The sequence below is a fragment of the Chroicocephalus ridibundus genome, chromosome 5 (genome assembly GCF_963924245.1).
Source record: "Chroicocephalus ridibundus chromosome 5, bChrRid1.1, whole genome shotgun sequence".
In the NCBI taxonomy this organism is placed as follows: Eukaryota; Metazoa; Chordata; class Aves; order Charadriiformes; family Laridae; genus Chroicocephalus; species Chroicocephalus ridibundus.
In genome coordinates, this window is record NC_086288.1 from 25,580,064 (window position 1) to 25,594,885 (window position 14,822).

Sequence of the window (14,822 nt, forward strand, 5' to 3'; positions counted from 1 at the left end):
TAATGATACGACACGGGTAACGGCTTCAAACTAAAAGAGCGTAGATTAAGATTGGATATCAGGAAGAAATTCTTTACTGTGAGGGTGGTGAGACACTGGAACAGGTTGCCCAGGGAAGCTGGGGATGCCCCATCCCTGGAAGTGTTCAAGGTCAGGCTGGATGGGGCTTTGAGCAGCCTGGTCTGGTGGGAGGTGTCCCTGCCCACGGCAGGGGGGCTGGAACTAGATCATCTTTAAGGTCCCTTCCAACCCGAACCATTCTGTGATTCTGTGGTTCTATGAATTCTTGGTACAGGGGCACTAGAGGGAGCTGCTGTAATAAGAATTCATGTTACAGCAGAATGCCTGTGAAGAGGTGCCACCTTCCCGTCTGTCCGCCAGTGTTCAGCTGTCCAGGAACAGAAGCTGAATTCTGCTCTCACCAACAGCATTAGCAAAACATTAGGATATCAAGTCTCTTTGCTTCTCTAAATTCACACCCCTACAGGTCTGCACTTTAACTCTTTCACTTCTTTCCATCAGTTGATGTCCTTTTCTCCCACCTCCGAACATCCATATCGCTGTTCCTTTCCCATACCCTATGTTTCTCCGGCACTCCTAGCTCTCCTTCCCTGTTTTTTCCCCGTAAGACACTGTCCCATTCCTTGTGCAGAAACAAAGTGAAACTTTCAACAGGCTTCAAGGTTCTCCTTTGCAGATCAGTTACAAGGTGGAGTGTGCGGCAGAATCTGTGCAGCAGGGGAAAAGATAGGAATGCTAGCAAGTCATTCTGCTCAGCACTTTTGATGTCTTATGAACTGGAGAGCACTGCTTCCTCCAAGACCTCACTCTGCTCACCTCCAAACAAGTGGGAGGGCATCTCGCTTAGGAGATGAACACAAGCCTTCCCAGAGCAGAGACTAGAACAGCAGCTGCTTAACAGAGTAACTGTAAAGACTCTGCCAATGGTAGTCGTGGTATTGAGCCAGGAGTCCTTATTGTGCCCAAGTTTTGCATGCATACCTAAAAATGGTCCCCAGAGAGATATCATGCACAAAGGGAATTGTCCTCTCCAGAAACTAATTTGCCATGCACAAGATTCTTAAACACATGGTTTACTTTCAATGTGGTACAACATCAGTCCCTCATTGCTAATATTTCTGTTCTCTTGCTCCAGAACAACACAGTTAACGTGTCAAACAACAGAAATCTCAGCCATAACAACTACCAGCATATTGCATAAATCATTTTTCTATTCAGTGTCTATTGTGTATTTAGAATCATCGCAGTTCAACACTGTGCAGATGTAGGTTCTTTTCTCAAGGACCTTAGCAGCCAAGATTAATTCTCTTCCAGCTTACATCAATATAACTCACTGGTATAATAAACACAGCAAAACCTGAATTACACTAAGCAGCTGTGCATGGAACAAGCAAACCACATTTTTAACTCTTTCCTTCTTTTGACTTTTCTGTGAAGGCAGAGAAGTTCTCTGTACAATGCAAAGTGTCTGATTAGTAAAAGCGGAGAATGTCGGAAAGGTGTTCTCTTCCTCAAATGAATAAATGAAAGTCAACTGAGTGACAGAATGAAGAACTAAGTGATGCCATTAACCTCAACACAGAGTTGCACTGGATATACGGCACAGCCACTGGCTGGTAATTCACATGCACAGTTACATATGCAGATACACATGTACATTGTCAAGCAGCAGTAGGTAATTATCAACCCCAAAGCCTCACCTACATCATTCTGTGCAAGAATTCGACGACCAGAACCATCCAGGTTTGCACTCTCAACCACCGACTGCTTAGCATCACACCAGTACAACTTGTTGGCTAAGTAGTCGAGAGCTATTCCGCTGGGCCACACCAGACCAGTGCTGGCTATAACCTGGCGATCGATGCCTTCTAATGAAGAGCTGTCAATCCGGGGACTGACCCCCATGTCAGTCCAGAATAATCTCCTTTAGAAAACAAAATGCATACAGAAAGTTAGTAAGTAAATATTTGCCTTCCTCTCCGCAGAGTTCTTTCAAAGCAGAAAGATCATATCAGAGCACTAAAGGCCTGAGGCACATGAGAAAAGGGGTACACTTCAAGCAAAAATATTGGCTGCTGATCTTTTAACGCTTGCCATCGGACTCCAGGTGACTACAGTGGGACTTATGCAGAATCCCCACTCTTTTGTTGGCACAAAACCTTTGAAAAACAACTCCTCCCACCTACGCTAACTGCCAGCTCTTTGCATCTGCTTTTTTGAGTTTTCCACGTGACTGATGATAGCAGCTTAGCAAACCCAGACAACAGAAGATGATGCATTAGCCATCTTCCTGTCTAATCAGGGGTGTAACAATGCATAAACGTAACCAAAATTACCCACCACCCATGGAAAGCAAGGAAGAGTCCTCAGGTTACTTTGTTTTTTAAAAATAAACCAGCATCAGGCCCAGCCTCTTTTCTTCTTTTAATAAAATTGTGATTCTCAGGGTCTCCCTCTAAAGTCCTGAATGCTACCCATTGAGTGCTTACTGGGTTTCAAAGGACAGTGCAAGATGGCCACCTAAAATGGAGATATCCAAAGCCACAAATTACTTCTGAAGTTTGGACTCCAGTCTTCCAACACATCAGCTGCCTTTGTCAGGTTTATGGAGATAACTCACAGGTTCACTTAGCTTTATTTACATGAGCAGTTTTGCTGTAGCCAATAGAGAGATCAGTATTCTCAACAGCCTTAATCGTGTCTCAGATCTCTCTTTAATACTGATTTTACAATTAGGGACCTCGCTATAATGTCTTATGTTTTAGTGACATCTCCTCCTCCTCCCTTTCCCCTTATAGCCCTTGCCACTACCAATAATTCTAATAAACAATCTCCCTAAACCTACTTGTTCTTAAAAGTTTTCCTGCAAAATGTCTCTATCGCGTTCAACCTCTACTGAAAGATTCTTTCAGGTCTTTTATGTACAGAGTGAAGCTAGCAAAACACCCTCCCCAACCCAGCTTCATTCATCGTTAGCTACAGCAGGATATGAGCACAAAAAAAAAAAACCAAACAAAAACCAACCAACTCATTTAAAACCATCCTACTACAGGCATATTGACTGAAATCCATGGGGCTTTGCCACTGATTAAAATGACCAGAATTTTATCAAGAGTTTAAACGTTCAAAACTCCTGTGATCACCTTAACACTAGATAAGAAGATATAAGGTGCATTTAAATCAACACATCTCCACAACAGTAGATTCGTTTTAGTTTCCTCAGAAACTGAAACATGGCCAAAAAAGTCCTTTGTAAGCACCATTTGTTAAAAGCGACTACCTTCTTCGCACTAATAGATATGGAACCATCAAAGTTTGTAGTGTGGTGCTTACAACTCTCAGGGTGACTTCAGTTGGTCACGCTTTTCTTCAGCTTAAACTGCACAGAGTATCTTTAATGCTTCTGGTCTTTTAATAAATCTATATGAGAAATGAACATGCCCCAACTCACAAAAGAAATCCAGCAATAAAACACTGCAGTTCACACAACTCTGCAAGGCAATAACTATCCTAACATGAGACTAATGCACTTTTTGACTTGTCAAAAGAGCAAGGTTGGTATGCTCATTTTTAAGAAGCCTCCCCAAGTATTAGACAATTAACCAGGTTTATCACTCCTTACTTAGCAAATGGGTGAATGGCAATCCCTCGGGGCTGGGAGATATCCTCCCAGATGATCTTTTTTCTTTGCATTCCATTCAGATTGCTCCTTTCGATGCATGCCTTCCTGCAATACACATAGCACTGTTAGGTCCTCCCTGCTATCTTTTTAATTACCTTCTCAGGCAGAAGTTTTTGTATTGCGTTACTTTAGCACAAAACTGTAATAAATAACTTTACAATGACAGGAAGTAATCCTGCTGATATGAGATGTCTAGTTGTTTTATCAGCAATTAATTTATGCTACAACCTCATTATCTAGTCCAGGGCACGATAATAAAATACCTGCTGTTCTGCAGGAGACATGAAGTTCTCCTTTTTTGGGCAAATAATGAGTTGGAAATATGATCACTAATAGATGAATGTTAGTTTTAAAAGGATTCAGGAAGAAAATAAAATCCTAACTGAATGGCATTATCAAATGTATAAAGATATTTTTTTTAATAGTACTTTTATATAGCACTTTTGATCCATAAATTGCGAAGCATTTTACATATTACATCTATTTTACAGGAAAAAATGAAGCTAAGGTTCTTATGATCACTCATAAAATCTATGGGAGAGTCAAGTATAGAATCTACATTGCCAGTCTCTCAATCCAATTTTTTTTCCAGAAAACTGTACTTATTGCTACAAACTTCACCTTGCCAAATAAATATCAGTCTGTACCTGAAAGCAAGTCTGCAGCCTTCCATGCTTACGCAAACCTGCATAGAAAGGCCACACAAAGATGGAAGGAGAAAAATACTCATGCAAATGTGGAATACGAACAGGTAAAGGCAGTAAGTGAGAAGGACATGGCAGATACCAGTTCACAGCTTCACCTTTATCTTGTCTTGTCTTACAGAGACAAGCACCACAATTTCCCATGTCACAAGACACCAGCATATTTATACCGGAGCGCAATTGTGTAGACGAGATTGTAGTTAATAGCAAGGAAGTGCTATTTGACTTATAAAATATGGGTCATACTGAAACATCATGCCCGTTCTTCAAGGAGTCTTCATTATGTGTTCTGATCTGACACTGCCTTTTCACCAAAGGTCGATTATTTTTCTCTCTGCATGTAAGGTTAGGTATCAGCTGAAATGTGAACCCATATTGTCTGCCAGTGGCCACTCCTCTTTTGTCAGAGATAATTGACAAAGACTCTCCATTAGCTTAAGGGGGCACGATTCTAGCTGTCAACAATGCTGACTTCTGTCCAAGATGTATTTGGTGCAATAATACTAATTACTTATATATATATAAAAATAAAGATATACCTATATATACACACATGCAGTGTATGTATAGAAATATGAGTGTATACATATATATATATTCACACGTGCATGTGCACATACACATATGTATACATGCAGTGCATGCTTTAGATTCCTTGTAACTGTGTCCAAATCCTTGCTTCTTGGAACGACAAAGACAAAAATACAATAGCAGATTCAAAGCGAACTTCCAGCATTTCAGTTTTAAAGAAGCTTCCAAATGTATATACTTGAGATTACAGCTACCCAATCAGAATGTGAAGCATTACTGAATTTAGAGTGATAGCTCAGCTATTTCTGTATCACCAGTCATTTATTCCAAATATTTTATGACATGCTTCAACATAAATGCACTGCGGAGCATGTACCCTCTGTCCGTCCAATACAATTTACGGTTAATCCAGTCCACAGCAAGGCCTTCGGGTATATCTATAGCTTCATGAATAACTTTTTCACGATTTGAGCCATCCAGATTAGCTCTTTCTATCCACTTCAAGGCTGTGTGGGCAAAGTAAATCTGTGAAGAAATAACAGATGAGGTGTTATTAGTTCCCATCTCACTTTCTGCTCTATTGCCCTCGTCTAATAGTTCCACTTTTACAACAACTTTTTCATCTTGAAAGTTCCCTGAACTGCTTATTCACGAAAAGCTGCACAGGTAACCTGTGATCCCTGATCAAATAAAAAGGCATTTATCCTTCAACCAGGATGACTTCTACAGGCAGCTTGTGCTTAGCAGTAAATCCTGGTTGCCCTATATACGGCCCTGTGAATATCCTGTGGTTTTGTTTCAGCGAGCAGCTACCTCACATGAAGCACAGCTAAGGAAACAAAAGTAGGAGCAGGCAAAAAGCAGCACGTTATCATTTCACTGTCTGCTCACTTTAAAAAGGGAGGAGTGGGGAGAAGAGAATAGTAGTGTATATGTGTCAAGGAGCTGGGAAGGGAAAAGGAGTTATATAATTCGCTTCTATTTTTTTTCTTATTTGAGCCTGCATATATCTTTATTTTTACCAGATGTCTATTCTGGAAGGCTCTAACATTTTCAGAAGAGGATTCTCAGTTTTGGGTCTAAATAAAAGTTCTCTGCTGGTGGGGAAATTAGGTTTCTGTTTTCCAAGGATGAGGAAAAAGAAATTGTCTTGTATTTGATATGCAGAGGGAGCCAAACACTGTATGGCAGAACTATATACAAAGCAATGCTGAGGCTTTCTTTGCAAATGGTAGTAAAAAACCAAATAACTTTATTTTGATGCTATCCATGAGGTCAAACAAAGCAGCAGTGAGGCCTCTAGCATTAAACCGGCTAATTCAATTACCATGGGAGCACAGAGCGGTGCTGAGCTAATTTACCTTGCCCCTCAGCCCTGTGCCACCAGGACCAGCCTGCTGCAGCCTGGCTGGCCCGCTGCACATCACCTCACCTCCGCGCTGCCAGCCCCACCGTCGGGCAGAGCTCCCTACAGAAGTGGAATGAGAGCGCACAGCCAGTGTCACCGGCACAGCTGATTTATATTCAGCACAGCACAGAACAACTGCTAGTTCCCCGGCAGAGCCCTATTTCAGGAGCAAGTGGCGATGTTCCAGCAGCGCCTGAAACAATCCTCCTGTAACGCAGATCTGGTAACATTCTCATTTGTTTAGCTTGAGATGTTTCCAGCAATTTAACTGAGCTCCTCATCAGCTTTCACTGTACCATCCAGCACCTTTGTGTAACACTTTTACAGTGTAAATAAGTCCCCCCGTGGGAAAAAATAACTATCTGCCACAGAAGGTTTAGCAAAGCACAGCTGAAGTCCTATTCTTCCCAACTCTGCAGGCAAGGAGTAGGGCACTGGGATGTGGCCACATATACAAACAGCTCTTTATTGCAGAGAAGACTCCTGTTTCCAACAGCAATATCTTGTAATACGAGGAATACGTTTCCTAAGAACAATAAACCCAGTGAATGTTCAGCAGTTTTGTTCAATAATGTCAGGACGTAGGAAGTAATTCTTGTTAAGATTACTCCTGCATTTAGTAGGGATTGTGGGATGTAGCTGTACAGAAAAAAAGATACTGTTGTTTTTACAGCTACCCAGTGAAAAAAAAACACACAATATATTTCCAGAAAACCGTACTGAAATCTTAAAGGAGAAAACTATTAATCACACAAAAGTTCTTTGAAATTGAAATCATGCCTGAAGTGAATTTAGAAACCCAAATTCTCTGTGAATTAGCCATGTCAGTGTACAAAGCACATTAAATCAGTAAGTGAAGGATGAAACTCTTCAACTGGTGTTTGGCATCCTGTACCAGTTGTGCTCCTGGACAGGCAACAGAACAACGAGCAGCACAACATGTAATCTGGATCACTGACAGCAGAAAGGTTAAAGCACATGAAAGCCCAATCCATTTGTCCTTGCGACACTTCAAAATCCTCTCACTTTTAATGCCTTACCTTATTTTCCACTGGGTCAGAGTCCAGTGCTAAGACTATTCCCATCTGCCAGTCAAGTAAACTTGCATAATCTGTTCCATCAAAACTGATCTGGCGGATATCTTGGCCATTTGCAAATAACAAAAATGGCTTAGGACCTGTTGATGAAAATTTGCACATACGTTAATTTCACCAGGTTCAAAGTGATCTCTAGTCTGCATCACTACCTAGCTAACACTGTAAGTAAGTAACAGTAGAAGACAAAATGAGGAACAGAAGCTCAAAGAAATGAAGGCTCTTGTCCTACATTCCACTTGCCTCAGAAATGAAAGATAAATGTGAATATTGGTTTTCAACGCCTTGCCCAAGATCAGCCTCAAAATTTGTGAAAAAGGCAGTCACTAGGCCTCCTGCATTTCACTCTGAGTGACTTAGCCTCAAGACAATCTTCCCTCTGCATTTCACAGCATCACCATAAATGCCAGAACACTTGACTTTTGCACCAGAAGCCTTTCACAGTAAAAGCAAGAAAAATGCTGTCATCCAGAAAATAAAGCTTTTCCCTTATTCCTGAAATGAACCACAAACTTCTCGTTCGTCCTCTCTCTCGTGCAATTGCTTGTACCTTGCTGCTCACCAGAGTCTGCCCTTTTCTCAGAAGAAATAGAAGGGTCTGGAATCCAAACATCACATCAAATATGTGGGCTTCCTGGGGCCAATGGGGGAGAAATATCCTTGTAGAGAAGGTCCTTCAACAGACTGTTCCCTGCCCTGTTCTCCAAATGTAGACACCTCAACCCAAATTCTGTAACACTGGGCAGAAACCGCACCCACATTTATATGAAGGCACAAATACCTGAATACTGCAGATAAACCTCTGCAGTACAGGAGCCCAGAGTGAAATGCAGAAGTTGGATAATAGCCTGAATCTTCTGCGAGTGAGACCGAACCCTATACTGGTTCTTGTTCTGGTATATTTCTGAAATAGGTTCCTTTTCCAAACAACTAGTACTTCCCAAGTCTCACAAAGTAACCTAAAACCAGTGCAAAAATGGATCCCAATTACGCAATCCACTTTGAAGGACTCTAAAATGTTTTTGCTTTTATTGGCAGAAATATGCAGGCATACCAGGATACCAACCTATAGCAGTGCAGTGCCTTCTGTCTCGCTGAAGCGTATATCCAGGAAAACAAGCACACTCCCAGGAGGACGGGCTTAAAGAAGAACATATCTGACTACAGCCACCATTATCTGGAGATGTACAACCTTAAACAGAGCATTTGAAAAATTTAATTTTGCCATTCTAAGAAAAAAAAAATACAACAAAATCAGAGGTATAAGCAAGAGAACAATTCACTCTGCTTAGGACTTCTACACTGCAACGCATCTCAGTGACTGACAGATTTACTGAAAGGCCTCCTGCTGAAAGCAGAAGTCTAATGAAAATAAATCAAATCAGTAGTAACTTCTTACAGAGTTTTTCCTGAAAATTCGCAACACAAGATGGGTGGTGGGAGAGTGGGATATATGAAGAGGGCTTCAGTGTATTCATTATTTCAGAGAACTCTTTCTCCCATGCAAACGTCATCCCATTTACAACAGATTAACAAATTTTATCAGACTTTGCATTCCATGCAAAAGAACAGCAAACTAATGCCATTCTCTCCCCAGAAGTTAAGCTAGGATGGTGAATTGATGAAATACACTGACTTTCGAATACAACAAACCAAGTTTTCATACAAAAAGAAACTATTCTTTCTTCCTGGGGCTGTACAATGCCATATCTACAATGCCAGCCTGAGCTTACTCTGTGGAGTGTCTGTAGCAAAACAGCAACACTGACTGAATCTATGTATACAGCACAGTCCACAATACGAGAGGGATGTAAAAGGGGAAGGGGAATTTTAAAGATGAAAGGCTGGCATAAATGGAGCTACCTTGACCCCTGAGACTGAAAAGATACAGCTCAAAAGCTACAGTTCCCTGAATTTGGAAAGCTTGCTGGAATGGGGAATGACAGATTAGCAGCTTCAAAAATTCTGACTGCAAAATTATATTTGTGGGTAATTAGATTAAATTACTGTAAATTAGGCTGACTCTGAACCTGGGTTGTGCGATGTCAATAAAGTCACCTTCAGATTTCAAGCCCTAATTTTGTACCTATATAAATTTTAGGCATCTCCTGCAACAAACATCTGGTAGGTGCATTGTTATGTGCTGACAAACAAAAGAATTTGGCCTGCAAACATTGGATGTTGCTGCTTAGAAAAATCTATTAAAAATGAAGATGAATATTGCTCATCTTAGCACTCAAAGAGCCTGACATTCCATTGCCTCTTATCTTGTGCAATCATTTGCAGCTGTGAAAAATCAGAGTAAAATGCCATCATTCTCTTCTGGCTTTCAGTGCTAAGAACAGAGTTTGGCAGTCACTACAGCTAGAAAAATGTTACTTACCCGTGCATGCTTTGCCGTCCACTTTGAGTATGGATCCTTCAGGACAAAAGCAAACAGGCCCTTCAGATGTTTGAAGGCAACCATGGCTACATTCAGTGTTGTTACTTGCACAGGAAATTAGCTCTACAGTAATTTAAAGAGGAAAAAAAAATCTTAAACGATGATAAAAATTTTTACTAATCCCCTCAATAGAGATGTGAACGCTTTCTTAACTAGCAAAAGAAAAAGAAACAAAGAGGGGGAGAAAAAGAGAGGAGAAAGAGAAAAAGAGAAAAAGAAGGAAGACAGGAAAGAAAGAAGAAAACAAAAAGTGCAATGTTGAGAGTACAACAATTCTGTGGTCCTTCTAGGGTTTGTTTTTGGTTTTTTCCGAATTTTTTTCCCACCCTCCCCTAATTATAGCAAAGGAGAAAGCCAAAATTGCTGGGTCCTGAAGCCATTATACTTATCAGCTTTAAATTTTCCAAAATTGTATGAAGAAGTGTTATCAAAATTTAAATAATTTAGAAAGCTTTCTTTTTTACATTTCATCAAAAAATAGATCAGGTTTTAAAAACTACAAGGAAGTTATATTGAAAGAATAAGTATAAAACACGAAGAGAATGAGGAAAAAATACTTTCCTATTACCCCAAGGGTAACAGAGATAGAATCAATGAAGACAGGAGATGAACATTCCAGAGATACAGCTATGTTCTTTAGTGGCAATTTTTGAAGCTGTAGGTGCAAAACCATCTGAGAACCTGGCAATAGCTTTCCTTTGCTTCGCATTATAATTGTTGGAGTGCCAACATTTCTTTGAGTGTTTCTTTAATGCAATTTCACAGGATATCCTCCTTCTACCCTCTGTATTGCAGTGTTGCATCTCTTTGTGCCAATTCTAATGCCATATGGTAACACCCGCTGGAAGACTGGAACTAATGCAGGTTTCCCACAGCTGCTTCTTTGAATCAGCTGCATACACTGGCTTAAATGGTGCGTAGCTCTTGCAAATATTGCTTCTCCAGGGCAACTGTGCTCTGGACTGGATTGTTCTAACCCCTTAAGCACAGTGAAGAGAGTCAAGAAATTGATCTTGTTTCCTATGAAGGCAGGCTGAGAGAGCTGGGGTTGTTCAGCCTGGAGAAGAGAAGGCTCCAGGAAGACTTTATAGCAGCTTTCCAGTATCTGAAGGGGGCCTTTAAGAGAGCCAGAGAAGAAATTTTTACAAGGGCATGTAGTGATAGGATGAGGGGTAATGGCTTCAAACTGCAAGAGGGTAGATTTAGATTGGATATTAGGAAGAACTTTTTCACTATGAGGGTGGTGAGGCACTGGAACAGGTTGCCCAGGGAAGCTGGGGATGCCCCATCCCTGGAAGTGTTCAAGGACAGGCTGGATGGGGCTTTGAGCAACCTGGTCTAGTGGGAGGTGTCCCTGCCCATAGCAGGGGGGTTGGAAATAGGTGATCTTCCACATCCCCTCCAACCGAAACCATTCTATTATTCTATGATTCTTTCTGACTAGAGCTTGTGGCTTTAGATGAAGCACTTTGTACAGGACTTGGAGGACAAAGCATCAAAATGTCTGGTCAGCATGTGGACTTCTCACCTTGCATATATCTCTCTCAAGTTGCGTAGATGGTGATATATCTGCCTTGTGCTGGAGTAGTTAAGGAGTTATACTGTCCATGCTGCATCCCTAGCCTGTGTTAGAAAAACATTATTTTCTATCTAATTTGAGCACCCCAAAATGTAGGCATACAGTTCAAGCTAGTCATCCAGAGTAGGACCGAGTTGCGCACTAAGTGTTGTTTTGCACACCAAAGGTTGTACGAGCTCCCATTAGCCTCTGGCTGCAGGACTCTCATAGATTTTCTGTCACATCTGTCTGCCTTCTGCAGCTGTCACACACACCCTGAACCCCCACATTTGGGTCACTGAATCCTACTCCTGGTTCCCTCTTAATAGAGAGGGAGAAGTGACTCTTGGAGGTCTAAAATAGATTGACTGCTAGAGTCTGTTAGACTCTGATACTCTCTGGTAGTGATATTTAACATACCCTAGGTCCTGATCCTGCCATGATCCAGACTGAAATTATTGGTGTGCACCGGCACTTCTACCTGGGGCATATGCCAATCTTTTATTTCCATGGAAACACGGTAGAATTTTGTTTATGTCTACGTTTCACTTCATTATGGAATAGAAAAGTGACTGAGAATATCCCAAGACATCAAAACATGGATGCATTTCACATTTTATGTTCTCGACTTACATTAGAAAGGCTTCATTCATTTCTAGGCTGAATATACACAGTGCTACATAAAGGGAGAACACAAAAACCTTCACCTAGACTCTTACTGTGACTAAAATATGGTCCTTGAAGCTTACTGACAGACAGGTATTTGTTTTTTCCCTTCACTTCTCTATGTTCTCTACATTTAGTTTATTCACATTTATCCAGCTTCAGAGAGCTTCCTGGATTATGTACCTAAGTTGTATGGATAAGTTCTCTCAGGCATACTTCTTATGCAAAATTTAATTGCTAAAAAAAAAAAACAAACAAACCCAAAACCCCATCAGAAGTGCAGCAGTCCTCCTGAATAAACAACTTTATGAATACTTCTGTGTGTCTTATTCACTGTAAACAGATGTACATACATTTGATTTCATTAATTTAATGCACATTAGCAATGCTATCAACCCTGATCTGAAGAGAAAAAAGATGATGCTGTAAACTGCTCATTCAGAGACTGTGCAAATTGTTACGCAGGTTAGACTGTGAGCCAAATTCAGAGACCACATTTAAAAAGATATAACTGCTTATCCATCCGGAATGTGCCACAGAGACTAATCTGAGCAAAGAGGTCTCTCTGGAGACCTGACTCTTTTTTTTCTGCTTCTGAAGAGGCTCACACTTGATTATTCACGTGTGACTTACGGTTCCTTACAACATCACATCTGAATTTGGTTCACTCAGTTTAAGCTGATCCTACTTATATAATAAGGGATCGGAAGCGAGCAATGCCACACACAAAACTTTCAGCATTTCCAGTGTTAACGGAGGACTCTCTCCAATATCATATGGGAGGCGTTTATGTATTACTGCTACTTACCATGACACGTTTTCCTATCGGGCAGAAGAACAAAACCTCTCGGGCAGGTGCAGTAATAGGAACCAGGGATGTTCACGCAGCCCAAAGTACAGCCGTGATTCCAGAAGCCACATTCATTGATATCTGCCAAAAAAAGCACTTGCTGTGTCAGAATAATGTCATCAACCAGTGTCAGGTAATTAGATTAATGAAACAAACAAACATTCTTGAAAAAGTACTTCTGTTTCCCATTAATTTTACAAAAATATGTTCATCCTAATAAATGATAAAAAGCAAGTTTGCAGACCTCAATCAAATAAGCTTTAAAAACCTTCTAGCAAAACCTATAGAGGCTGCATGTGTCCCGCATATGTGCATAGAGGACTATCAAAAGTATGCCTTCCCATATGGATTCCAGGGCCAATTTTGTGTGCACCCAAAAAATTTACATTAGACACTTTCTTCAGGTAAAAATTATTTTAAAAAATTTGGCTCCACCATGACTTCAGTAAAATTCTCACAACACAGAAATGGTTTAGCAGTAGAAATTCAGAAAGTAATCTTGGTGAACTTCCTGAGAACTGGATGGCTGCTGCTCAGGCACGTCTGTAAGCTAAGAATTTTGATGCCTTTATGTCTTTTCAAATCTGGTCGTGTAGTGAAAAAGATGCTTCTAAAAGTGATATGTTAACTATTATTAATAGCAATGTTAGATTTTTATTAAAACAAACCAGATTAAAACATTTGGAAGCATGTTAAGAATTTGTGCCTTTTTTGAAAGTGGGACTTAAGACAACCATCTTGTTGCAGGATTTTTCAATCTGTCACCTTTGGTGATATATCTGTTTTAATTTTAATTGAAAATTAAATAAGCACCCATAAACGTGTCTACTTATCTGAAGCTCCTTTAACTACTCAGGCTAAGACCAAAATGTCTTGCAAGAACAGCACTTGTGACACTTTCATAGATCTCTCTTTAGACTATTTCAGAACCTGAAAGGACACAAAACTGAAATGGCAAAACTGGAACTTTTAAGACCTCAGAGTGTTTTTTCATACTCAAGATATGAGTAATGTATAGTTTGTTTTCATTGTAAAGTATGTTTTCATCTCATGGAATAAAGCTGCTGGGAGATTCATGTATTACCTTCACAAAATTGTTTATTTCGACTTAAAATAAAGCCACTAGAACATTTACACCGATGAGTCCTTATGTCTGGCCTGCAGATTCTTCTTCTGCACTTTTCTTTGTTCAAACCACAGCTTCCTTTTTCTGGAAGAACAAATACAGTGTAAATGGAACAGAGTTCTTACAATATCAACCTTCATGGAGAAACTGTTTTGAGCAATGATGCTCAGTGATGTGTCTTCTTCTCAACAGCTACTTACTCAACCAGAGGAACTTATTAATAGAAAATAACTTGTATTATTTTCTATTGGTAAAATCAGGCCAAAAAGTCACTATAAAAGCAAAGAGTAAGACTACTTGGAAGACTAAGAGTAGGTCTGTGAGAACGATCATTTCTAGCTCCATGTCAGCACAAGCAGATCTAGAGAGAGCCTGAATTAGGGGACGGTTTGGGTGCATACCTATAGTGACTATGAAAGGGAAAACCCTGTGTAGCAGGCTTCAAACGCCGCCAGTCCTGCACAATATTATAGGTTACCAAGCTCTGTAAAACACCCAGAAAGAAGAGAGCAACAGAGAGACAGCACACACACAAAAGAGAGAGAAGATAGATTTCAAAAAGAGAGAGAGAGAGCATACAAAGACTGGAAATTATTAGCACAAAGCAGTGCTCAAGACTCACATTATTTAACAAAAAAATAGCTAATAGCTGGAGAGATCATAATGACCGTGCATTTCATTTGGACAAAAAGTGTTAGCACAGTCTAGAGAATCTTTGTACGGGGGTGGATCGTGGTTT

The 14,822-nt window shown here is 40.3% G+C and overlaps 1 protein-coding gene across 3 annotated transcripts in view; it reads right to left on the reverse strand.

Annotated features, from left to right (window-relative positions):
* The window catches only part of EGF (epidermal growth factor), a 63,248-nt gene that overhangs the window by 24,405 nt on the left and 24,021 nt on the right, over positions 1-14,822 (reverse strand). For all 3 annotated transcript variants that reach the window (XM_063336662.1, XM_063336661.1, XM_063336663.1), the window contains exons 7-14: positions 14,042-14,167; positions 12,916-13,038; positions 9,824-9,946; positions 8,507-8,632; positions 7,387-7,523; positions 5,315-5,463; positions 3,644-3,748; positions 1,722-1,945 (exon numbers count right to left, since the gene is read on the reverse strand). In XM_063336662.1, coding sequence (XP_063192732.1) covers positions 1,722-1,945; positions 3,644-3,748; positions 5,315-5,463; positions 7,387-7,523; positions 8,507-8,632; positions 9,824-9,946; positions 12,916-13,038; positions 14,042-14,167 — 1,113 coding nt within the window. The remainder of the gene's footprint in view (positions 1-1,721; positions 1,946-3,643; positions 3,749-5,314; positions 5,464-7,386; positions 7,524-8,506; positions 8,633-9,823; positions 9,947-12,915; positions 13,039-14,041; positions 14,168-14,822) is intronic.